Genomic DNA, 25,650 nt, shown 5'->3' with positions numbered 1-25,650 from the left:
TCCTTCTCCTGCAATGAGGCTCCATTTTAATATTTTAATGTTCCATTATTTTAATGTTGTATTTTATTTTTGTTTTTAAGTTGTAATCACTCATCTTGTTTATTATTGCTTGTAAGCCGCTCTGAGCCCGGCCTTGGCTGGGGAGGGCGGGGTATAAATAAAAAATTATTATTATTATTATTATTATTATTATTATTATTATTATTATTATTATTATGCAATGTCCCCTCCGCAGTCGCCCTCCTCTGGCTCTGACTCAGGGGTCAGCAACCTTTTTCAGCCGTGGGCCGGTCCACCATCCCTCAGACCATGTGGTGGGCCGGACTACATTTTGAAAAGAAAAAAAAAATGAATGAATTCCTATGCTCCACAAATAACCCAGAGATGCATTTTAAATAAAAGCACACATTCTACTCATGTAAAAACACCAGCCAGGCCCCACAAATAACCCAGAGGTGCATTTTAAATAAAAGGACACATTCTACTCATGTAAAAACACGCTGTTTCCTGAACTATCCGTAGGCCGAATTGAGAAGGCGATTGGGCCACATCTGGCCCCCGGGCCTTAGGTTGCCTACCCCTGCTCTAACTTTTCCCCTACGACTCATGGTTCCTTCCAACTCGTAAGATTCTATGAAAATTCTGTGAAAAACCCCATTCACATGAAGGGCCATAGCTTACTGGTAGAGCATCTATTTTGCACGCAGCTGGTCCCAAATTCTGCCCCCAGTATCTCTAGGTAGGCTTCAGAGAAACCCGTGCCTGAAAGGCCACTACCAGTCCTTATAGACAGTGCTGAACTAAATGGACCAATGATCTACCTCAGTGTAAGGTATCTTCCTTCATTCCTATGGTTTGTTTTGTTAAGTCGAGGTTCATTCATCTGATTGTGGCCACTGTGTGTGAATTGTTGCTTTCTTTCCAAGACGAAGTCTGAAAAGATCGTCACGTTTCTTCTTGGCTGTCCCCGCAGAACCGAAGTTTGGATGCTATTGTTATTCGAATCCGTGACCTGCTCTCTCCTATATTCCTGGAGTGTGTTGCTATGTGCCTAAAAAAATAACTATAAATATAAGCAAAATATAATGGGAGTAACATTGCTACCCCCGTGTCTCTTTTCACAGCACAGCTTCTGAAAGTTGGAAGCAAATATCCTCTCCTAAAAAGAGGTCATTTGCGAGGATATTTGGAGCAATTTGTTTGCAAACTGCACAGCAGCCTTTGCAATTGCTGCGAAATAAATGCTAATTTACAAACTGCTGCTGCTGCTGTCATTCATCAGACACTTAATTAAACGGTTAAGCGAGACGTTTAAAAATAAGATTAAAAAGTTAAAAGCAATATAGTAAGGGTGGTAAGTTAGGGAGAGACTCCCTGTCTGAAACCCTGGAGAACTGTGCCTGTCAGTGCAAACTTTCTATATTTATTATGTTTTTATTTTTTTAGTCTGTTTACTACTTTTAGCTCTTGAGCAAAGGCAGAGCAATTCTTTTGAGAAATAATACATAGGATGGCCACGGGTCCTGCTTCACAGAGCCATTCTCTGTAAAGTCATATGGAATCATCCTCTGTTTTAAGGGCTATCTGGCCCAAGCCTGTTTTGAAGACAGAGAACTATAAGAAAGGAGAGCAGAGGCCTTGGATTTTGCCAGCCAACAGGTAATACTTGGACTGCAAGCACACGGATAATCTGGTCACAGCATTCCACACTATGGCAAGATGAGTCATAAAAGGTAAAGGGACCCCTGACCATTAGGTCCACTCGTGACCGACTCTGGGGTTGCGGCACTCATCTAGCTTTATTGGCCGAGGGAGCTGGTGTACAGCTTCTGGGTCATGTGGCCAGCATGACTAAGCCGCTTCCGGCGAACCAGAGCAGTGCATGGAAACGCCGTTTACCTTCCTGCTGGAGTGGTATCTATTTATCTACTTGCACTTTGACGTGCTTTCGAACTGCTAGGTGGGCAGGAGCAGGGACCGAGCAACGGGAGCTCACCCTGTCGCGGGGATTCGAACCGCCAACCTTCTGATCGGCAAGTCCTAGGCCCTGTGGTTTAACCCACAGTGCCACCCGTGTCCCTCGAGATGAGTCGTATATCTCTTTAAATTATAGTAATTATTTCTTTAAACTTGCATGCATATGCAGAAATAAGCGTGTGCAAATTTTATACAGGTCTATGCCCTCTTCTTCTTGTTGTTGCATTTCCTGCATTTACTTGCCAACGATTAAGGGGCCAACCTAACAACACGGCTGTTGTGAGAGTCGCTGCCTTGTTGTTTTGGATGGCTCAGGGCTGAAGCTGAGATTTTACTGAGCCAAGGATTTCAAAGCTCACCACCCCCAGGCTGAGAAGGCTGACCAGCCCTCCAGCCTGTCCGCAGCCTGGATGCATTCAGAGCACTCCATACAAAAGTTCTGTTTCTCACTGTAGCCACCAAGAGACTTCTAAGTTGGTGGTTAACGTTGAGAAGAAAGGCTAAAGTTCAACCCGCCGAACTGGACTTGCCTTTTATCCATGTATGCAGCTTCTGTATTGCTGTTTAATTGGCGGTTGCTTCAAAGCCGATGAGCCGTGGCTGTGCTCCATGCTGCGTCTCCGTCGTTCCCCTTTGCAAGGGAAAAGCATTCCTCCAAGGGGGCAAAACACATGTTGCATCAGCTGTGCTCGCCCTCGTATATTGTCATAGGCAGCACCACTTTACCAAGAAAGCTTTGCTTGGCCTTCAGTTGGCCAGCTGTATGTTGTTCATGGCAAGGACTGGCTCAGATCTTGGGCCAGTAATATTTGCAGGGGGTTGCTGCTGTATTTAAGCAATTGTAAAAAAAGAGGAAAGAAGATCATAAATCCAAGCTGTGACCTTCATGCTCGTACCACCCAGAGTTCTGTTTCATGCTCTTGAGCATCCTACTTCCTTCTTCACCTAAAACTCCACCCAACTTTGCTTTCGGAAATGAATGTAACCAAAACGTCAAAATATTCAGTGATTTATATCAATCAGTGATGCTCTGAAATCTAGGCTTCCTCTGATACCTGTTGTCATCGATCTTAGATCCCCATGTGAACAAGCTGGCCAATCGTGGTCTCAAGTATGGTGGTGTTGGAGAACCTTAGTTGTTCTGTGGGACTTGGACATTCACACCAAGACAGGTCTCAATGGTCAGCTTGGGACTTCTTGGCCACCATGAGAACCATGCGGTTTTCTCAAATGGTCCATTGGCCTGACTCGCAAGGTGGAGCATAACTTCAGATTGGTCCTTGCTGCAGAGCTTGAGTGGGATGGTCTGAGGCTTTGATTCCTCCGTTAGTCAAACTATTCTCTGGCATGTCTGGTCCTACAACAACAACAACAACAACAACAACAACAACAGCCCCCTCTGCTAGGGTAGAAGACCCATTAAGTTGGTCTGCCTTCAAATACTTAAGGATTCTGGATTCTTGAGTGCCTGTTTTCCAGAAGAGCTTACCAGCCTTGAATGTCTATTTCCTAGAGCTTACAATCCTATCTAGGTCTTAGTCTTGGTATGGGACAGAATGGTGCAATGGACCAGGCACCCTCTCTGGCACTGCAGAGCCCAGTTTGCCGCTCTAAATACTAGGGATTATTTGGGGTAATGAAGCAGGTGGGGTGATAGCTAGAGCACAGGTGCATAAAGTTCACTGTGAAGCTGGCCAAACAGATGTTAAAATACAGAATCGTGCCTGTTGCATGATGGTGACAGCAACAATGAAAGAAGGTACCTTGGCCTCCTGGCAAGGGATGTAGCTGCACAGGCAGGTTTATGGTGATTTTGGTTGCTGGCTCCCAAGGTCACGCTAGCTGAGTGAAGGCGTGTGAAGCTGCTGGGATTTGGACAACCTACTGGCAGCTGCCATGAGAGCACGGAAGTGTGTGGGGGGCTATTAGGAATCGGCCTATGGGGGGGGAACACGCTCTTGTCTAGCAAATTGGAGGCTACACTCTGCGTGACGAGTGAAAGGTTTCTGCCAGCAATTGAGGTGGTCACGGCCTCTGGAAACCTGGAAGAAATTCTGAGCGTGCAGATGATGTTATGACTGGCACATCTGCAAGCGAGGAACCGCGCTTGGGAGTGAGGCATGCGGCATGGAAGGACCCAGTCCTTATGTCACCAGCCTGGAATGGAGGGGCTGCTTGAAACAGCAACTACTTTGCTATCGCCAGGCTGCTAAGTGTCTCGCTGGACCTTTTCCGTCTTTGCTGTGAAGGAGTCGGGGGTGGGGGGCAGGCGGAGAGAAGCCCTTAAGCCGTGTTTACAGTGGAGATATTTTAATTAGCTTTTGGGCTTGCAATTCAAACAATTTGCATAACACAGCTGCTCTCGGAGCAAACATGAGAACCGTTCCTCCTCGTGGGAACTTGAAACTTTGGTTTGTGATACATTTACTTTACCCACCGTCTGTTTATTGTTTGCATGGAAGCTCATCCTTACTTTCATAAAGGATTTCTGCGAGGGTGCAATAAGCAGTATGCATGTTCTGCCCCGAAAAAGCACAGAGACGTTGCGCAGCTGAAGCTCTACTTTCAATGTGTACCTGACTCTGGCACTGTTAATTCCCCATGCTGGAGGTTTTCGAGATTTCTACCCTCAGAGTCCCTGCACCACATGGATTTGTCTGTTGAGAAACTCCTGCAGATCTGAACTTCACAACATTGCAGAAGATTCTGGAGCCTATTTGAAGGCGCTCCTCTCACTCAGGCAGAGGCATGCCTGAAACGTTTCTTACAGTCTTTGCCATGGCTGCAGGACAGAATCATCACAGATAGGCAGGCAGTCTTCATCTGTCATTAGCTAATCTCCTCGCAGCCAAACAGCATGTGACGGTGCAGTCATGCATGTCTCTGTCCCTGTCAGATACATAGGCAACATGGTTTGGTGGAGTCTGAAAAATGAAATCCCGATGGGCTTTGCTATGTTTTGCAGCTTTAAGAAATTCACCACCAGCCGCTCAGCTCTTGATTCCAGAAGTGAATAGGGGAAAACTCCTTAAAGCAGCCTCCCCTAATCTGTCGTCGTCCGGACATTTTGGACTGTTAACTCCAATCACCCCCAAAAGTTGACTGGTGGAAGCGGTAAACCAAAATGCCAAGTTGGGGACGGTTGGCTTAAAAGCAATGAAACCTTGACGCTATCAGCCCCATGCTCTAACCAACTGATGCTCTAACCCCATGCTCTAACCAACTGAGCTATCCCTGCACTGATTTTGTGTGTGCATGGTGGTGGGGAGTTGTTGCTTTTTACATCACATCCCTTGCACCCTCCATCGAAGGACCTCTGGTATGCTTCCAAGGACCTCCAGGGCTCAGCATAGCATAGTTTTCAAGCCATTGGCTCATGTTCTTGAGCTGCAAGGGTTGGACTAGAATTACTCTGGTGGTCCCTTCCGACTCTACAATTCTGCGATTGCTCTATGATCCTCAACGCACATAGCTGAAAGTAAATTCAGAAAAAGTCAGTGGGGATTTATTGCATTTTTACTATTTTTTGTCAGGACCCTGCCAGAGTGACTGGGGCAACCCACTTAGATGGGCAGCATATACAATTATTATTATTATTATTATTATTATTATTATTATTATTATTATTATCGCTGTCTGGATACAAGAAGCTGCTCCAGCATTCTTCTTTCTCACCATGCCTACACGGGAAAACTGGAAAGATCCCGAACGCTTCAGATTAGACAGGTGGTAAAAATGCAGACAAATCAGATGCCACAGTCATTAACCCGAATCCTGCTTCCTTCTCATCCCCGGGATGGCATTGAGGGAAAGTTCCTTCTTGCCTCTTAATTGGCACGAGAGGCCGCCATTGTGAGAACCATTTTATGTTTGCTGTGTTTTTGAGAATTGGCCCTGTCTGTGTGGCTTGCCAAAGTTCTTGTACTTTTCTACCCCTCTGAGCGTTAAGACAACAGGTGGGATCTTTCCCCATTCCTGATGCCGCCCGCCTGCACTGCAGGGCATTTGAAGGGGGGGTGGAGGAGAGAAGGAACTATTTGCAACGGAGCAACTCAGCTTGCAGGACTTTGGGTAATAATCCTTTTCTGTTTGTTGTTGATCCAGGCCAGCGTGTAGGCGTCCTATAGGCCTCGTAAAAACCCATCTGGTTCGTAAAAAGCTTTAAAACCAAGAAACGCGACAAATCGGCGCAAGGTTCTAGGGGACTTCGTTTATTTTTGAGGCTTTGCTGAGAGCCAACACCGCTAAGAGACACCAGCATTCACCTTTCCTGTGCCTTCCTTCATCTTATGCATACATTTAAACTCAGTTTTGCCACGTTTATCTTAGCAGGGAACGGAGAAATGAAAGTTACTGCTTAAATTATTGCAATTCTTCTTGATCCTCCTTGCTCCCTAGATTTGCTTCCTGTTGGAGTCACAGGGTTCCTGTATTTACATAACACAGGATTTGAATTTTTCTCCCCCAGGAACCAAATGCGCTCTGTGTAGGATTCTGTTGTTGCTTTTGCAGAGAACCTGCACGGTTTGCAGTTAGAGATATGGCCTAAGTGGGGTTCGATGTAATTTATTCTTTTGGTATTGGGACGTTGGTGCCCATAATGGAATGTGCTACAGCTTTAACAAAGTTTTAACACGGAGCACGCCATTTGGCATCCCCCAAAAAGCTTAGATATGCTTAGCTAGACTTCGGGTTCTCTTCTTCTTCATCATCTTCACAGGGTTGAAGAGGATAAGGCAGGTGGGAGGAGAACCATGCGCACCACTTTGAGCTCCTTGGAAGAAAATGGGGGGGGGTTATAAATGCAAAAAAATAAATCATCCACAGACAGGCAGACCACTATTCTTCCTTTGGCAAGTTAGCATGGTAGTGCAGAAGGGAGGGACTCCCGAGCACATGATATGCCTGGAAAGAGCTCCAGATTCAGTTCCTGGTTCCTACAGGTAACACCAAGGAAGATCTACATCTCAGAGCCTGAAGAGCTGATGCCACTCAGTATAGAGAGTATAGATTCTGAGCTGAAAGGACATAATGGTCTGACTCTGCGTAATGTAGCCCACTATGCTCCATAGTTTCTTCCTGGATCTTGCTGTTAGCAAGGGTTTCCCAAACGTGGGTCTCCAGCTGTTGTTGTTTTTGTTTTGTTTTGTTTTTTTTTGTTTTAGTCTTTTTTAAATTCAGAATTAAAACAAAACATATTATCCAGAAACATATCATCCTTATTCCCCCCCATTTTTCCTCCCTCCCCCTCCCTCCCACACAAAACCCACCCACCCCCACCCCCAACTTCCCTCAGTTCCATTCTTTGATTTCTCTGAGAATGCTGATTTCTGCATGTTACAAAGTTGTATAGATCCTCAAACTATTTAGCTGATTATTATCAATAAAAAGTTTGTGAATGTTTATTCAGAGCCAGCCAAGGAGTGCAGTTTGCTTTGTTGCGTCTTCAAATACTTTGTAAAGGGTTCCCATTCATTTTTAAAGTCACAGTTATCCTTGTCCCGTAGCTTGTATGTCAGTTTTGCCAGTTCTGCATAGTCCATCAATTTTTATTGCCATGATTCTTTAGTTGGGGTTTCTTCAGTCTTCTATCCTTGTGCGGGTCTCCAGCTGTTTTTGGACTACAGCTCCCATCATCCCTGACCACTGGTCCTGATAGCTAGGGATGATGGGAGTTGTAGTCCAAAAACAGCTGGAGACCCGTTTGGGAAACCCTGGCTTAGTTCAAGAGTGCTGGTGCCTTGCAGCAAGCACTTTTTGAAAGGGTTGTAAGTGATTCCCCATGCATTGCACAGAGTTGCTCTTTGTGATTTTAAAAAAGAAAGAAAAAAGTTATGCTGGCCACAGGAAGTTCATCACACAGTCCTGTGGCTTGTGGCTTACGTCTAATATCTGATGACTGTGCCAGTCCTGTAAACTACTGGCACACTGGTTTATCTGCTGCTGATAAGGATGGGGAGGCCGGTTGAGCTCAGTTTGCATTTAAAGTCATTCCTAGCTAATTCGCACGTGGTGCAAAACTAAAAAAAGCAGCCTTCCTTCAAATTTTGCAGTTCTCCGAATTTTGCAGTGTAGTTCTTCTAGTCAAGTCATATGTACAGTGGTACCTTGGTTTAAGAACAGTCCTGTTTACAAATGATTCGGTTTACAAACTCCACAAAACCGGAAGTAGTGTCTTGGTTTGAGAACTTTACCTCGGTCTAAGAACGGAATCCAAACTTGGTTTAAGAACGGTTTCGGTTTAAGAACGGACTTCCGGAAAGGATTAAGTTCGCAAACCGAGGTACCACTGCATAGAATTGCATGTGCTAGGGTAAAGTGTGCATAAGAAATCATATATTAGTGAAAATAATAGAGGAAACGGCTTGCAAAAATGTGTGTAATAGGATACATTGGTACTGAAATGTTGATGAATTTTCAGGTATCCTTTTTTAGAACATTGCAAACTGATATTTGTTTTATTTCTTCATAAAAATATTTATATTCTGCTCTTTCATAAAGAGAAATCAGAGCATTTTACAACAATAGCACATAAAGCTAGTCAATAAAAGAACATTAAAAAGTTTGGAAAGCCAAACTAAAGAAAGGGGAAAATGAGACACTGAAAGGAACCAGAATTGATAGATTACCCCATCCCTAACATTGTCGTTTTCTCCATAGTTGCACCTCCCATTTTGCCATGAGTAGATGCATTTTATAATAAAAGGCAAATCTGGTGTGTTTCTTTGATGGGCATCTAGTTTCTCTAAGCCTTTGTGGAGTCATGTGTAATCTTGTCTTTGCTCCAGTATCTTTTTGGTGCTTGGTTCCCTTCGTTATCACTTCAGAGGGTCCTCCTAGCTCTCAGCTGACCTCTGCTGGATATAGAGTTTTTAACAGGCAGATAAATGTATACCTGGGACTTGACCCTGCTCACAGGACTTCCTGGCTGCAGAACAAGTGTGAGTTAGGCCTCTAGTCTCTAGAGCACATGGAAGAGCAGTGTGCTAGGAATGCTTGAGGAATGTGGATCTGAATTCTGAAATGGGCCCACCTGATCCTGCTCTGAACATAGACCTCCTTTGGAATCAGGACTCCAACAAACCCCACAAGCAATCTGCCTCCAACAGCTAACAGCCCCAGGGAGCAGCTAGGGCCGCAGGTGTTGAAAATGGGTCTGCAAATGTCCCAGGGAGCAAGAGCATTTAATGTTTTGCCATCCCTCCCGGGGACATTGAAAAAAGAAAGCTGGACATATGGAAACAGAAGCTGTTTCCTCAGGCCATTCAAAGCAGCTATTACCTACTAAAAAGGCTTAAAAAAATAAAAAATAAAAGTACAGCCCTCGGACCACACAAAGTGTTTTGCTTTGTTTCTTGAAGAGTTTCTTGAAGGATGATATGTTTGTTTCTTCGTTTGTTTTAATCCACATGTGAAAATGGGCCAGTACGGGCTTTGAATAAGGAAGTTTTGAATGTTTGATGTCTTACCGTCTTTTGATTTGTTCGAAGCCGCTCAGAGCGGCTGGAGTAACCCAGTCAGATGAGTGGCGTGTAAATAATAAACTTTTTTGTTATTTATTGAATTGTACTATTAATTAATTAATTAATTATACTGCCCTATACCCTCAGGGCTATTATTTCACTCTTTGGTGTGTCTCATGCCCATTTAGATACAACACTTCCCTCCTTTCACAATACCATTTATACATCACTTGTGCGGGATGTTAGCACCCAAAATGTGCGAAAGTGTTACGGACCAAATTTAGGCTGGCAAGTCCACCCCCTAACTGGCACTTCGATTTCAGTGGTCGGGAGCAAAGCCTGATTTACCAATGAGTACGTGGGTGGCGCTGTGGGTTAAACCACAGAGCCTAGGACTTGCTGATCAGAAGGTCAGCAGTTCGAATCCCAGCGACGGGGTGAGCTCCCATTGTTCGGTCCCCGCTCCTGCCAACCTAGCAGTTCGAAAGCTCATCAAAGTGCAAGTAGATAAATAGGTACCGCTCCGGCGGGAAGGTAAATGGCATTTCCGTGTGCTGCTCTGGTTCGCCAGAAGCAGCTTGGTCATGCTGGCCACATGGCCCAGCATCTGTACGCCGGCTCCCTCAGCCAATAAAGCGAGATGAGCGCCACAACCCCAGAGTCGGTCACAACTGGACCTAATGGTCAGGGGTCCCTTTATCTTTACCTATTTTTATACTACACTTGATCTTAGCCAAAAGGCCGAGAAGCGATTATCTTTACCTATTTTTATAATTAATATAAATACATGCCATGAGCTTAAAGCTGGAATGGGGAACCTGTGGCCCTCCAGATGTTGTTGGATTACAACTCCCAGCACCCCAATTATTACGTTATATGCTGGCTGGTGTGAGTTGCGTGTCCAAACAACCTCTGAAGGCCAACAGGTCAATAAAAGGGGCCTAAGGAAGACGAAGAGGCTTATGTTACACATTTATATCCTTCCCAGAGAAATGATATTTGGCCACCATTTCCCCCTGTCTTGGTACAGCAACGTCGTAGTCCATTCTTGGGCCTCAGCCCTTAACAATATGACCCTTGCCAAAGTCATAACAGGAATCGGTCATCCCTCGCGGGAATGTATGTTTAGAGTTCTGTTCCCCCACCCCTTAAATATCTAAAATAACCGCCATGTTTGTTTTATAGTCCCTGTATCCTATTTTTATCCAGTGCTTCAGCTGGAGTGTGCTAGTCATCAGTGACTTGAAAAGGGTCGACGCTGGGGTTAGTTACTGTAGAAAATTGTCACTTTTTCCACATGGAGAGGGAAATGAAATTTCATTGAGCTTTGTGGGTTTATTTTTATCTCATCTCATTACTGAGTGTGACAGGAATCCCAGCTATAAAGCAATGTAAAGAGAGAAAATCTGGTCCACATGTTAAGGATTAAAGGTCAGGAATGATTCAGCTTCAGCTTCTGGCAGCTAAGGTGAAGTAATAAGTAAAAAGAATTTTGCAGTGAGGAAGAAAAGGGGCATTTGATTATCCCCCGCCCTGAAGATTTCAGGAGGAAATGCCAGATCCAGTGGGTCCAGTAGTTTTAAGTTATTTCACATCATTTCAAATTCGCACACTGCCTCTCCGTATTAACTGTACTTGAGCTGGTTTACAATCCATAGCAATTACAAAATACTTGAAAAAAATCGCTTTGCCATCCTGTAGCCATTCGAAATACGGCTGAAAACAGACAAAACAAAAATTCAAGAATCCGCTTCGCATACTGTGTTGCAATAAAATAACAGAACAAAATTACCAGATAACGAAACAAAAATTCACCCATCATTAACATATGCAAATAAAACCAATAAATACAACCCATAATAAAACAAAAAAAACCACACCAGTTCCAACTAATTAAATAATTACATGATTACATAATTACAAGACATCATTTATGTTGCGTTACATTCGGCGTTTCTTAACATTTAGTGGCTTGTGATTTGACTGTTAAGATACATCTTTAAGACAGTTTTGAAGTGAATATTGTTACCTAACAAAGAGAGTCTCCATTACTGAGCCAGAGCAGAATATGAATTCCTATTACATGGTTCTTTCTTCCTGGAAAATCCATTTTGTTCAGAATTCATCTGTTTCCCATTGTGTAGTTAATTGTCAGTTGTGGTCGTATCAATACAGAGCTCCAAATGTTTCCATGCGTTCATAGTTGCACTGCATCATTGGTTTTGAAGTCTTGAGAATATGGAGCACTTTTCACACATGCATGTTTCACTTGCAATGTGTTTGTGCAAGAATGCAAATAGTTTGGATCTGGGTTCTTGAAATACTGTCAGAATGGCCTTTGGGGTTTTCAGAGATTTGTAGCTTTCCGCCCACGTTTTAGTGTCATGATCTTTGGCAGCCAGGCAATGTCAAGTGTGATCCGCTTGAAAATTAATTTGCGCTGAGTATTTTCTTGGGAACCACTGCTTTTGGTCAGGTTCTTTATTTTCTTTTTCAAACTGAACTATTCTTGTTATGAATAGTAATCTGAATGATGAATAGTAATCTGAATGATTCACTAAGTGGACAAGCTACCACCATATCCTTTCCTGTTATGAGTTGAATAGCAATGCCTTATTGGCCTTGAGCTTGAGTTAACTCAAGTAGAGAGAGAAAAGGAGCAAGCTGGGAGCAAAATTGGGAGTAAAAATCCAAGGGATGGGAGATAGGTGGTATAATCAGGAATGAAAGGATTATTACTATGGAATATTCCCATAAACAAGAGCATAAAGATCTGATAGGCTTCCTTCTGTGCCAAAGTAGGCAGAATCAGAATGATATGTAAGACTCTTGTTATATTTGTGCTCCAAATGCCATTTGGAGTCTTTGCCAGAGGCTGAATAATCATCCTGTGTTCCTTCCTTTCGAAGGAAATTGTCTGAAGCTGGCAGACCAGTTTAGCATAGTCTGCCTGTCTCTGAGCAAAACAGTGTCGCCATGCTCAGCCTTCCCTCAGTGTGTTGTTTTTCCCCCAGTATGTGCCTGGAAAGATGGCTTGTCTGCTAGATTGTTCGAATGCAAAAGGAAACAGGCCAGCATTCCGGTTCCACAAATGGCAGGATCAGGGCATTTTCAGCCCGGTCGACAACTACAGATCTTGCGTGGGCGAAACTATGCACAGCTTCATAATTCTTCTTCCGTAGCTGAATTCTGAGGACTTTCCTGATACAGTGGTGCCTCGCAAGACGAAATTAATTCGTTCCGCAAGTTTTTTCTTCTTGCGAGTTTTTCGTCTTGCGAAGCACGGTTTCCCATAGGAATGCATTGAAAATCAATCAATGCGTTCCTATGGAGACCGTCCGGGGACAGAGGGGAAACGCCGTGCGCCTTCCCCTCTGTCCCCGGACCTGTTTAAAGCAAGGGAAGGGGCAGCGGGGAGAATCGCTTCTCCCCGTTGCCGCCCCTTGGTTCAAAAGGGGTCCTGGGAGAGAGGGGAAGGCGCACGCGCCTTCCCCTCTGTCCCCGGAGATTGCGGGGCTGGCAACGGGGAGAAGCGATCTTCTCCCCGCCGCCCCTTGCTTCAAAAGAGGTCCGGGGACAGCGGGGAAGACGCGCTGCGCTTCCCCGCTATCCCCAGAGCTTGCGGGGCAAGCTTCGTTTTGCGAAGCAAGCCCATAGGGAAATGCGTCTTGCGAAGCGGCTAAGAAGACGAAAAACTCCTTCGTCTAGCGAGTTTTTCGTCTTCCGAGGCGTTCGTCTTGCGGGGTACCACTGTACTGAGTTATTAAACCTGCTTTGTTACTCATGATTCTGTGCCCAGTTGTTCGTATTCCAGATGTTGCAAAGACAGTTCTTTTGCCTACCTATGGCCTGGATCGGGTGTGGAGAACCTTTGGCCTTTTTGATGCTCCTGGGCTACAACTCCCATCACTCTTGACTGTTGGCCATGCTGGCTGGGGTTGATGGGAGCAGCAACTAGAGGGCCCAAAATCCTGCCCCCACGCCTCAGTGCATACTAGATTAGGTTTTGGCCAAAATACTCTTGATTCTTAAGAGGAACCTAGGAAACTCCTTTCACCCCTGCTCCTTACCTAGGGTTAGAGGAATAGGATAGCATGGCGAGTTCCCGCCCCCCTCCCCCAAGTGGAAATAATGACACATGACACAATTGTTAAGGTAAATGGGCTAAAAAAAGGCCACAACTTTATTGGTTACAGGTGAGGAGCGGTATTGGCTTAGGCATTGGTCCTAACCAACTATATCCGACTTCAGCCCGTCCGCTTGAAGTCCGGAAGGGTTAACCACCAGTAAGGGGAGTCCTTCTGATGCACATCGACTAGGAATTCCCCCGGGGTCACCATAGGGGGCGTGCCTTAGGCCCTCACCTCCCTATGCTTCGGACAAGGCCACGCCCCCCCCCAGAATCCTTTACCAGACTACCCTTCAATACGTGGGGCAGGTGATGGTGTTACCTCTCCTCTTCCAACTACAGAAATATTCCAATGCCTAACTACCAATATCAAGAAAGTTGTGACAATTTGCTACGAGGTAGGCAAAAACCAAGGGGCTGGTGCCAATTTGCCAAGTGGAAAAATTCCTACCAGGCCCCTCAACGGCAACCAACCAAGGTCCATAGCAAGGTCAAAGGCAAAACCTTATAGGGCGGGAGGGTGGGGAAAACCAAACTCTGAGGAGCGGCAAAGAGGGAGATCCCTGGCTGCGTCCTGCTTAAAATGGGGCAGGCCACGCCCCCAGAGCCAGCCAATTGGCTGGCCAGGGGGTGACATGGCCGGGAATCCCTCCAATCATGTGGGTGGAAGGGTGGAAGTGGCTTTGTGTGGCAAGTTCCCTCCCTCCCCCTAGTGGAAATAATGACACATGACACAATTATTAAGGTTAATGGGCTAAAAAAGGCCACAACTTTATTGGTTACAGGTGAGGAGCCATAGCCTTCCACCAGCACCAAGCTTTAAACCCCAGCTTCATATCCTGGTTGAGGTTAACTTCAAAACCTTGTATGTTAAGATCGGAGGACGGGACCCTCCTGGTAGTTCTGCTGCCTTCAAACACTCGGGTTGGGGGTGGCCTAGGAAGAGGGCATTTTCTGTGGCAGCCCCTAAGTTGTGGAAATCCCTCCCTAGAGAGGTGTGTCTGGCAACTTCATCATACAGCTTCCGGTGTATAATGTATATACAACTTCAGGTGTATGTTTTCAGGAAACAGCCTATTTTCTGTGATTTCATCATTTTTCTACTTTTAGGTTTTTCAAACTGTTTCCGATGTTATATTTTAAATTGGTGTAAAACACCCTAGGACATTAGGGTGAATGGCAGGTAATAAATTAAAATAACATCAACAACAGCTCTTGACTATGACTAAAGCTGACAGCCATTTCTAATCTGCATCTTGCTTTTTACTGTATATTGTTATTCTAATACATTGGTTTTTATATTGTGTTTCTATGATGGGTTGATAGATTTTTTCCTGTACACACCACTTTGGAATTCTCTCAATGAAACGTAGTTAAAAGAGGCTTGGAATAAGTAAATAAATATAGTTGATCTCGGCATGAGCCTTAGAATAGTGATCGTAGTTTGCACCGGAGGAAGAAGGAACTATTCGCATAGGGAGCAAGCGTGAAAGTTCACAGTGCCTCCCTTTGATCCATGGTTAAAGCATTGCCTCTGTGTTATCTCTCTGATTGTGTGAACTTGCATGTGGATGAATTCAAAATTCGGTTGACGCTCTTGCTGCTGAAGCAAAAGTTGTAATTTCTGTCCTCTTTTTTTCTTCTTGCACAGAATGCGACACAGAAACAAAAAGGGTTCAAGATGTCCTTTCTGGAATTGAAAAACCGCAGGTATGTGATCCACAGGCATTTGACAAAAAATAATAATTACATAGCAGTGCAAAATTGAAGATATGAGATTAGATCTAGTGTAACATTCGTGCAAAGTAGCTTTGGAGTTCATGTCATTGGTAGCACACCAGCTTATATTTCACAGCGTAGGGGTTTTATCATCATCATCATCATCCAAGTTCACAACTCCCATTGGATTTCACTGTTGTGCTGTGCTAACAATGAGATTCCCGCTGGCAAAGTGGCTGCTGCAGAAGAGGGCTGCCACAATTGGGTATCATCCAATATTGATACATAGATATTTTCCTGTAATTGAATGAAGGCACCATTATTTTCCACGCCCAAGAGGATGTGCCCCATTGGCCTTTGCAGTTGGCAAGCAGGACAAACCCTCTCAATTGCCTGCATCTGTATAAATATATCTGTGCATATAAAAATCTAGCAGTAGCTGCTGTACTTCAGGCTTGCTTCAGCTTCTTAACCATCTGCCCAGTATACCTGAAGGAGCGTCTCCACCCCCATCGTTCTGCCCAGACATTGAGGTCCAGCTCCGAGGGCCTTCTGGCGGTTCCCTCACTGTGAGAAGCAAAGCTGCAGGGAACCAGGCAGAGGGCCTTCTCGGTAGTGGCGCCCGACCTGTGGAACGCCCTCCCACCAGATGTCAAAGAGATAAACAACTACCTGACATTTAGAAGACATCTGAAGGCAGCCCTGTTTAGGGAAGTTTTTTATGTGTGACATTTTAATGTATTTTTAATCTTTGTCGGAAGCCTTCCAGAGTGGCTGGGGAAACCCAGCTAGATGGGCGGGATACAAATAATTTATTATTATTATTATTATTATTATTATTATTATTATTATTATTATTATTATTATTATTATTATTATTATATTTGCTAGCTGAAGCTGTGCTCCAGCCACTGACCTCAGGGACCTCTGATCCAGGGCAAAAACACTCCTGGTCTAGGTTTGGATGTAGTCGTCTAAGGACGGACAAATCTGTCCCTTTTCCGACCTGTGCTACTTTCATATATTTTTCACCCATCTTTCTGCACTGGTCTGCATTGTTTGAAAGAAGATATCCTATTTAAGTAGAGAATTTCAGTATGAGAAGTGCATCTCATTCCAGTAGTTAGCTAAAGCTGCAATCTTAACACCACTTCGGAGTTTGAATTGCTCTCGGTCCTTCAAGCATCCCTCTGGTCATCTCGGCAGTTGCCTTAGCCATGAGGCTGCTTTGGCGCAGCTGTGCCTCCTTATCTTAAAACACGTAATTGCCGCTGTAGCTCATGCAATCAGACCGTTAGTCATCTGGCTTTTTTAAAAAAGCGAATGTGCAGAAATAGCCCCCGCAAACATGTAAAATGTTTACAGCTGCATTCCTTGCATTATTCCCAGCTTTCCTTTCACATGTGTGGCATGCTGAGATTATGTAACAGGGCAGTCTGGTAGAAAGGTTTTTACGGGCTTTCGTCTGAGATGGCCTTAGCGTGCTTCGCTGATGACTTCAGCACATATGTGAGCACGTGAATTCCTGCCGGTAGTAGTTGCATGCATGATCTCGTATTTGCTGTGTGCGAGTCCAAATGAGAGAGAGAGAGGGAGAGGGAGGGAGGGAGGGAGGGAGGGAGGGAGGGAGGGAGGGAGAGAGAGAGACCCATACAGAAGCAATCCTGTTGAAATCCTGTAGAAATAGTAATACCAGCCTCGTTGCTCTTTTGCTTAATTGGCTATGTTTTTCGGTTAAGGGGGGCCATTACAAAGGAAGGAAAAGGTGATTGTTTAATGAATAGTAGACTAGAGAAGCAGTAAGATGGAAAATACTGTGAATGTTGCCTACTGATCTACCTGCTGGTCTCTGTATTTCAGAGACATGGTTGAAGTATTGCTTATAGGAGCACCTTCTTAAAAATTGCAACCTTTTTTTGCAAGGTCTGAGTTGTGGGTTGAAATTTGGAGATGCGATGTGCACACACACACACACACAATCGGTATCAGGATCTCGAAATTAAAATGTTTCTGTGGCAGCTGAGAAAGCTTGTGCTGGACATATTGCTTAAAGGAATTGAAGCTCTGTCATGAAGGGTTCTCCCCTCCCCCCCCCAAGTGCAATAAACTGTAATCTGATTTCTTCATTTCTTCTTAATGTGGGCGTTTTAATTTGGATTATTGTTTCAAACAGACGACTTTGGGTCTTTATGATACCAACTTAGCTATTGTATGGCTAAAGGGGGAAATGAATGTATTTTTTTGGAAATAACAAACTGAATAGTTTGGATTACCCAAGCAAAGAAATGTGCCTTTTGTGATTCTCTGTTCTTGCTGTACAAGAAGAAATAATTTCTCTCAACCTAGGTGTATAGTACTTTATGACCCTGTGGTATTTTAATTAGGGCACAAACTACATTAGGAATGAATCCAAGCTATGCAATAAGTCCAGCTCTCATTCATTCCGGATGGGGCTTTCACAGTAAAGGTTTCCAATGGAGTGTGCATATAGTAAAGTCTTATGGACGGGTTGTTTTGAAGCAAATGTCAACTTACATTCAGCATAGACTGCTTGGTACCTTCTGGCTCAGTTCAAGGTACTTAGATGGATCAGTGGAATCTATTTTGACTCTCCGTTTAAACCAATGAAGCTGCCTAGCACCTCAAGGACCGCCTCTTCCCATGTGAACCAACCTGGACTCTGCAATCATCATGTGAGACCCATTTTTGTGTGCCTCTTCCACGAGAGGTCCAGAGGGCAGCAACACGAGAACGAGCCTTCTCTGTGGTGGCTCCCTGCTTGTGAAATGCTGTCCCTAGGGAGACTCCCCTGGCACCTTCCTTACAGTACATATCTTTGGGCCTCAGGTGAAAACATTCCTCTTCTCCCAGGCCTTTGGATAATTAAAACAACCCATAGTCTTTTAAAATTGGGGGTGGGTATTGTTTTTGTTTGTTATCATGGTTTGTATTTTTGTGTGCAAACCGCCTTGTGATCCTTGGACGAAGGGCGGTGCGGAAATTCAATAAATAACCACGGTGGTTCTTTTGGCATCTTACGTTTTCCGCAGCGCCCTGCAACATCGCTCTGTCAGGCACTCTGGAGAATTGTAAGAAAGCTAATTTGGGTTCCTAGATCTACCCATGTCTCCCAGGCAAGCCTGCAGGGGAGTGGAGGACCATGTTGGGCAACACAGAAGACTTCCTCCCAAACCTGGAGCTTTAGATGGAGGTGGTGGGGCTAAGGCCAAAGCTATGGCTGAAGTGACTGGTTGAACCATGGTTTCTTGGTTTACAGCTCAGTTGGTTAGAGCATGGTGCCAAGGTTGCAAGTTCGATCCCCGTATGGGACAGCTGCATATTCCTGCACTGCATGAGTTTGAACCTGATCATCCACAGGGTCCCTTCCAACTCTGTGATCTATAGCAAGGACGTCCAACTCCCAAGAGACTGCGATCTACTCCTGGGATGAAAAACTGGCAGTGATCTACCCATTGGGGGAGGGGAGGAGGAGTCAGAGTAGTTGAGCTTTTTCTAAGGGGGGCTCAGCTTCAGTCAGGCCGTTGCAGGGAAGCAGAGAACAGCCGCCAGGAACGGTCTACCATCGCACGGCCAGAGATCCGCGAAGCCTTTTGCCAGAGTGAACTTGCAGGGGCTTCAGAGACGCTGGTGTAGCAGGGCACTGACAGCCAACCAATGACCAGGACAGTACACCCAAGGATTCTCTTTTTCCTCCGCAGAAGAAAATGAGCCCGCGATCTACTGCTGTCACCCAGGGATTGACCTGTCGATCGAGGTTGACCGGTTGGACATCCCTGATCTATAGGGTGCAAGTCAGCCTCCTATTTCATCGGAAGCTGTAGTGCCACCTTCCTCTCTCAGAAAACAGAGCTTTAACCTCCTAGGAGAACAAATGACATAACTTGCTGCCTACCCTGTGTGAAATTCCCCTCATCCTCCCTGTTTTCCAAGATTTTCTTCCCGGGACGTCCACAGGAATTGCTATTTGTTTTACTCTCTGGATTGTGCAAATTAATAAAGTTTATAAAGGGATACCAAAAAAAAGGAAAGTTCTTTTTGTTTTGTTTTTAGCCATATGTTCTAAATGGATACGTGTGTCCTAGCGAGTGATCATAAAGGAAAGAAAGCATTCCAACAGAACATTGGCTGGATATGGTACATGAAGTTCCAAGTCCTTGTCTGAATTTATGCAAAACAGTTATGCAAGCATGTGTCCATAATAAACAAAATGGGGGGGTGCTCTTTTTAGTCAGTTGTGCTTTTTAAAATAATAATAATAGAAACCTCCCCCAATCCAATTTGGTTGTCTTTTGTCCTCATTTTGACCTATAAAACGCCTAATTGGTATCAAACATTTTGTGTAGGGGCTTATTTCAGCTGTAAACATATTTTATTCTTGGCTACCATTTTATCCCTGAGGCATTTTAATTGCACCGTCTCATTCGAGACATTGAGCTTTCGCTGCAGACGTCTGGCTTAATTCGATGTCAGCTTTAATCATTCCAGGTGTTTGAAGCAATCACCGTGGTTGTGGGTTTTTTTATTTTTTATGTTTTTTTACATAAGCTCAGAAAAATGTTAATGCTACGTGAACTCCTCCTTTGCCTGATAAACACGGCCCACAAGATTTATTAACTCGTTTTAGGAGTTGACTCCAAATAAGATCATAAAGTCATTTGTAGACCTTTTTCAGGGTTTACAGATGTTTTGGTGCGGGATAAGATTAAGTGCGTTTGCGGATAATAACTTCTCCGGTGTCGCTGCCTTGTTGGCTCAGCGAAAGGGCTCAGAGATTGAGCTTGGCACGAAACGTACGCTTGGTGTGTCTGGGTCAAAACCAGACATGATGTGGGCGACAGTGATTTTTGGCAGCCCCACTTTCTCTACCTGTCGCCTCCTCCTCCTCGTGTTAATAGCAGCAGAGAGGGCATGGGAGGAAAAGGTTACATGTCTCCCTATGGGGCTGCTGATTAGCAGAGGAAAAACATGGGAAATCCTAATCTTAGATCTCCCTAAACCAGCCTTTCTCAACCTGTGGGTCCCCAGATGTTGTTGAACTACAACTCCCATCAGCCCTATCTAGCAAGGCCAGAGCTCAGGGATTGTGGGAGTTGTCCAACGACATCTGGGGACCCACAGGTTGAGAACCGCTGCCTAAACCGTCTTCCAGGCATGTGTCTGTGCACAGGATTCATTTACCGTAGAGGAGGAAGTGGGGTTGAGTGTGCTCGGTCTGCCCCATCAGTGAAGGGCCGTACCTCAATAGCAGAAGTTTCAGTTCCAGGATCTTCAGGCTGGAAGAGAGTCCTTGACTGAAACCTTGGAGAGCTTCCGCCTTCAGGGAACGCAGTTCTGAGCTATTTGTGTCTAGCTTCCAAGATTTGGAGGGTGACTGTGTGCAGTGCTCCCACTGTGAAGGAAACATTGGCGCTCCTCTAGGCTCCTTGTGCATTCTAGAAGCCTACCCAACCAGAGTAGGTTTCCCACTTCAGAAAGTCCCCTGCTTAAGTCATTAAGGATGATGGGGACAGAGGAAGTAGGATAAGCATAGCTGCCCAGCTTCTTCCACTAGTTTTAAGGGGGATGGGTTGTGACTCTTAATATTGCAATTGGGGTACCTGAAGAAGGCTTCAGTCATGGCTTAGGGATGGGTGCAAGCGCTTGGTTCCGCTGCAAAATGTTTCTAGTAGAGCGCAAGGAGCAGTTTATTTGGGGTTTGAGTACCACCACCCTATCTTTGGTGATGCCGTTGTGTGTCTTCACCTCTTCTATGCATACATGCCCACGATTCATCTCGCCACTGACACTAACGCCATCTACTTTTGTCTCTCTAGGTTTCCGATATCCAGGCGAGGACCGTTTTGCTCACATGGTCTCCTCCGAATGACCTTCTGAGTGTGGATAGGCACAGCAACGGTTTGCCTTATACCTGTATTTACGAAGTTGCCTTATCAGACAAAGGGAGGGATGGAAAGTACAAAATGATTTACAGGTAGAGAATATGCAAGTGCTACAATTTTTACATGGTCTTAAAAAAAAAAACAACTAAGGTGTTGGGGTTGGAAGGGTAAGGAGAAGCTGCCACCGCTCTTTTTCCAGCGTGAAGCACAGTGTTCCTTCCACTTTCACAGTTGTCATTTTGCCATTTCCTCCTCCCTTTCAGCTCCCCTCCCAGCGTTTTTTTCCATAGTGTTCACCAGCTGGAATAGCCGTCTGCTGAGAGTGTGTGTGTGTGTGTGTGTATCCCAATGACTTCCAGAGCGGAATATTGGTGGCATGCCAGCTTGACTACTGTGTAGTCCACACATTTCATCTAGAAAGAGGCCATTTAGCAAAGAAATTTACGAATTCACCTTTTGCCTTTGAGAGCATTTCCATAAGCTTGGATGTCACTGAATTTTAATATGGGAAGCAATAGGGCTTGTGGAAGTGTGGGATTTCTATGTATAAGTTCAGCATCATATTGCTTTAAATAGTCACAGCTTCCACCAAAGAATCCTGGCGGCTGTAATTTGTTAAGGATGCTGAGACGTGTTGGAAGAACCCATCTTCCCCCACAGCAGACCTGTAATTTCCAGACTGGTTGAACAGCCAGACCCTCTTCCGAGGGAACTGTAGCTCCTTGGGAGAAAGAGGGGTCTCCTAACAACTTTCAGCGCCTTTAAGCAACTACGCCCGCTTTTAGATACGCTCTATACAGCTGACTGTGCCCCACAGTAATAAGATCTTTAAGTCTGCAGATGATACAACGGTGGTTGGTTCAATCACGGCTGGAGAGGGGGAGGCGGCCTATAGGAAGGAAGTTGAGCAGTTGGGGGAGTGGTGCAGGAAAAACAATTTACTCCTTAACTTAAAGAAAACAAAAGAGATGATTGTGGACTTTAGGAAATATAAATTGAATATTCAGCCACTTATTATTGAGGGGAAGTGCGTGGAACAGGTCTCGGTGTTTCGATTTCTGGGAATGGAGTTGAGATGACCTAACATGGGGAGAAAACAGCAAAGACCTGATGAAGAGAGCATAGCAGAGGTTATATTTTCTGAGAATCCTCCGAAAAAACAATCTCTCAAAGGACCTGTTGATGGCATTTTACCATTGTACCTTGGAGAGTGCATAAACCTACGGTCTGTGTGTGCGGTTTGGGAAGAAGGTATAGGGTCATAAAGACCAGGACTAGCCGCCTGAGAAACAGTTTTTACGCAAATGCAATTCTGGTTCTAAATGCAGCATAAGGAGTCTCTCTAGTATATTGTATTTTAAAATGGGGTTTCTGAGTTTTTAGGGGGTTTTGAAAGTTTTATGTAAATTTTCAGTTTCATTGTTCTGTATGGGACAATGACCATAAAGATATCGTATATCATATATATCATTTCCCAGGATTCTCTGGGGGAAGCAGCTACTGTTTAAAGTGGTTTGACACTGATTTAAATGTGTAGTGCAGCGGAGGCCTTTCTATTGTAAGTGCTCTGGACTTATAACGAGTTTAGAACATAGTGGCTGGGCACAATGGGTTGGCTTTCGTAACATAGGTTGCATGTTGTGAGTGTGTCACTGTAGTCACACAATCCATATTTTGTACCAAAATACAGTGGTACATTGGTTCCCAAATGGCTTGGCTCCTGAACACCACAAATGTGGAAGTGAGCGTTCCAGTTTGCGAACGTTTTTCAGAAGCTGAACGTCCGGCGCGGCTTCCGCAGCTTCCAATTGAGTGCAGCAAGCTCCTGCAGCCAGTTGGGAGCTGCGCCTTGGTTTTTGAACCGTTTTGGGAGTCAAACGGAACGGATTAAGCTTGAGAACCAAGGTACCACTATACAGTATCTTTACAGCCATACCAATGGAAATTCCACTGCTTTAAAACTCTCCATGGTATCCAAGAGGCATAGTAGTATTATTTATATACTGACCTTTAAGAGAGGTTTACAAAAAGAATGAAACAATGAGCATACACATACAAAATCTATATTTTGTAAAAGCTGTAAAATGGTGCCAGAATTGACTTGAGAATACCCAAAAAGAAGAGTGGGGTAGGACTGATTTAGGCCTGTAGCCTGCATGAGCCCTTGATGACCATTTTTCTCTTTTTGGAATCAGCAATGTGAGCATGCCTGGACTGTGTTAGACATTGATTAGAGGTTGCTCTGTCCTTAAAAAAAGAATGAAAGAAATATTTACAGTGTACTCTGTTATAGAAAATAAAACCTGGGATTAGCTCAATTGTGCTTAATTGCATTTTTCACTGCTTGAAATTACTACTTTTCCTTCAGAGGCTGGTTTTTTTACGTCTTTAGAAGTAAGGTGTGCTATACATTTATGTAAATTGGCACTCTTTGTATGAAGGTTACCATTTTTCATTTCCTTTTTTTAGTGGAGAAGAATTGGAATACAAACTGAAAGATCTTAGGCCAGCAACGGAATATCATGTCAGGTGAGCTACATTGGTCGGTAAGATTTTGCAGATTCAATCCATTCGGTGATAAATGTTGCAGCGGACTGTCCCAAACTTTATAGTTGCTGACATTTACATGTGGATATTTAATTATCCGGCTTAATTTTGTAAGTGCTTGAAAACAGAATCGTGTTTTCCCCTCTTTTGGGACATAATCTAAGTCAATGTTGGCAACTTGGTGTTCCTCAGTGTATCGCTAAGTTTACAGGTATTAACAAAAGTTATCTGGGATTGTCAATATTTGGACGGTCACTGTAATGTGAGTAAACGTAAAATACTGGAAATGTTCTGTTTTCCTCTTGACTACATAGGTCAAGGATAAGACCCCTTTTCCACACATGTTTAAACAGGCTGTGTGCTCCAAATCTCTCCCTGCCTGTTTAGATTTATTTCGTTGTTTTACATTCTGTTGCTGGATTGTTGTTCCTAAGGAAAAACTTTAAAAAGCTTCTAGAATGGTTGAGTGATAAGAATAAGGTAGACTAGATGTTCCTGCCTACAAAAAAAAAAAAGAATATTGTATCTCAGTCTTGTTAGAGCAGGGTTTCCCAATCTTGGGTCTCCAGTTTTGGGACTACAATTCCCATCACCCTTAAAACTGGTCCTGCTAGCTAGGAATGATAGGATTTGTAGTCCAACAACAGCTGGAGACTCCAGCACAGGCTTTCGCAGAGTATTAAAAACAAAACACAAAAAAGCACCCCCGCACAAAGTAAGTGTCTCCATTTCAGCCCATCTGAGTCTTTACCTGCCCCACATCAAACGTGGACATGGCTAGGCCCAAGCAGTCTCACAGCCGAATGAAGAGGCTTGGTGGGCTCAGTTAGGCCTTTGGGCTAGAGTTTCTCCATGCTTGAGTTAATGAATGTGGAACCAACGGATGATTGTCAACTAAGGCTGCGTTCAGACATGGAGTTTATTGCATTAGTTTTACTGTATATATAATACTATCACTTCTGTCCCAATTTCAACCGCCCTTTACACAGCAGTACCTTGTGTTGTAGAAATGTGGCTTTTTGGTTAATATGCCACCATGCTAAATTTTAAATGGCGGGAAAGAACTGCAGGCCACCATACTGCCCCAGACCTTATCAGCACAAAACTCCCACCATTTTCCAAGTTAAGGGAGTTGCAAAATGGTATTTTCCTGGAAACGACACAGAAATGAGCCCTGAGCTTCCACTTGATTTCCAGGAAATGGCTTTTACGTTATATGAAAAGTCACGTAAAATGCAAAAAACAAGCAGTTATGGAAATGCCTAAGTTTTTCTTGGAGTAGACCCATTGAAATTAATTCGCCTAACTTAGTCTCGTTCATTAAATTTAATGGATCTGCTCTGAGTAAGATGTAGTTGGCTACTGCCCAAGTTCTCCCCAGATACTACCAGACCCCAGAGAAGGGTGCAAGAAGATACCCGTATTTTTCGCTCCATAAGACGCACCTAGTTTTTAGAGGAGGAAAACAAGGAAAAAAACTTCTGCGCGGAGTGTGTAAGCGGCTCTTGCTTTTCTTCCTTTAAAGCAAGAAAAGTAAGAGCTGCTTACATGGCTTTTGTCCTGCTTTGCGCAGCTCTCACTTTGCTTGCCCATCCTTCCTCCCGCCTCGCTGTAAAACGAGGCAACACCGGAGCAAGAGGACAGATGCTTTGCTTGTTTTACAGCAAGGCGGAAGGAGGGGCAGACGGGAGCCCCTTCTGCCCCTCCTCCCAGCTCACTGTGAAGCCAGCAGAGCAAGCGCCGCTGACACGCTCTGCGCAGCTCTTCCTTTAAAGCGAGAGCTGCGCAGAGCATGTCAGTGGCTCTCGCTCTGCTTGCTTTACAGCGAGCAACGGACGGGAGCCATGGCTCCGGCTGTGGAGGTATCCCTCAGCTCACGACTGCAGCGGCAGCTGAGGGATCCCTCTGCCGTCCA

At 44.6% G+C, this 25,650-nt stretch overlaps 1 protein-coding gene across 2 annotated transcripts in view; it reads left to right on the top strand.

Moving 5' to 3' along the window:
- Positions 1-25,650, top strand: part of FNDC3B (fibronectin type III domain containing 3B) — a 289,308-nt gene that overhangs the window by 206,713 nt on the left and 56,945 nt on the right. For both annotated transcript variants that reach the window (XM_081190007.1, XM_081190006.1), the window contains exons 7-9: positions 15,221-15,279; positions 21,123-21,280; positions 23,658-23,717. In XM_081190007.1, the coding sequence (XP_081046133.1) occupies positions 15,221-15,279; positions 21,123-21,280; positions 23,658-23,717 (277 nt within the window). The remainder of the gene's footprint in view (positions 1-15,220; positions 15,280-21,122; positions 21,281-23,657; positions 23,718-25,650) is intronic.

This window comes from Podarcis bocagei (genome assembly GCF_964188305.1).
Source record: "Podarcis bocagei genome assembly, chromosome: 4".
Classification (NCBI taxonomy): Eukaryota; Metazoa; Chordata; class Lepidosauria; order Squamata; family Lacertidae; genus Podarcis; species Podarcis bocagei.
This window is presented reverse-complemented; position numbering and strand designations above follow the sequence as displayed.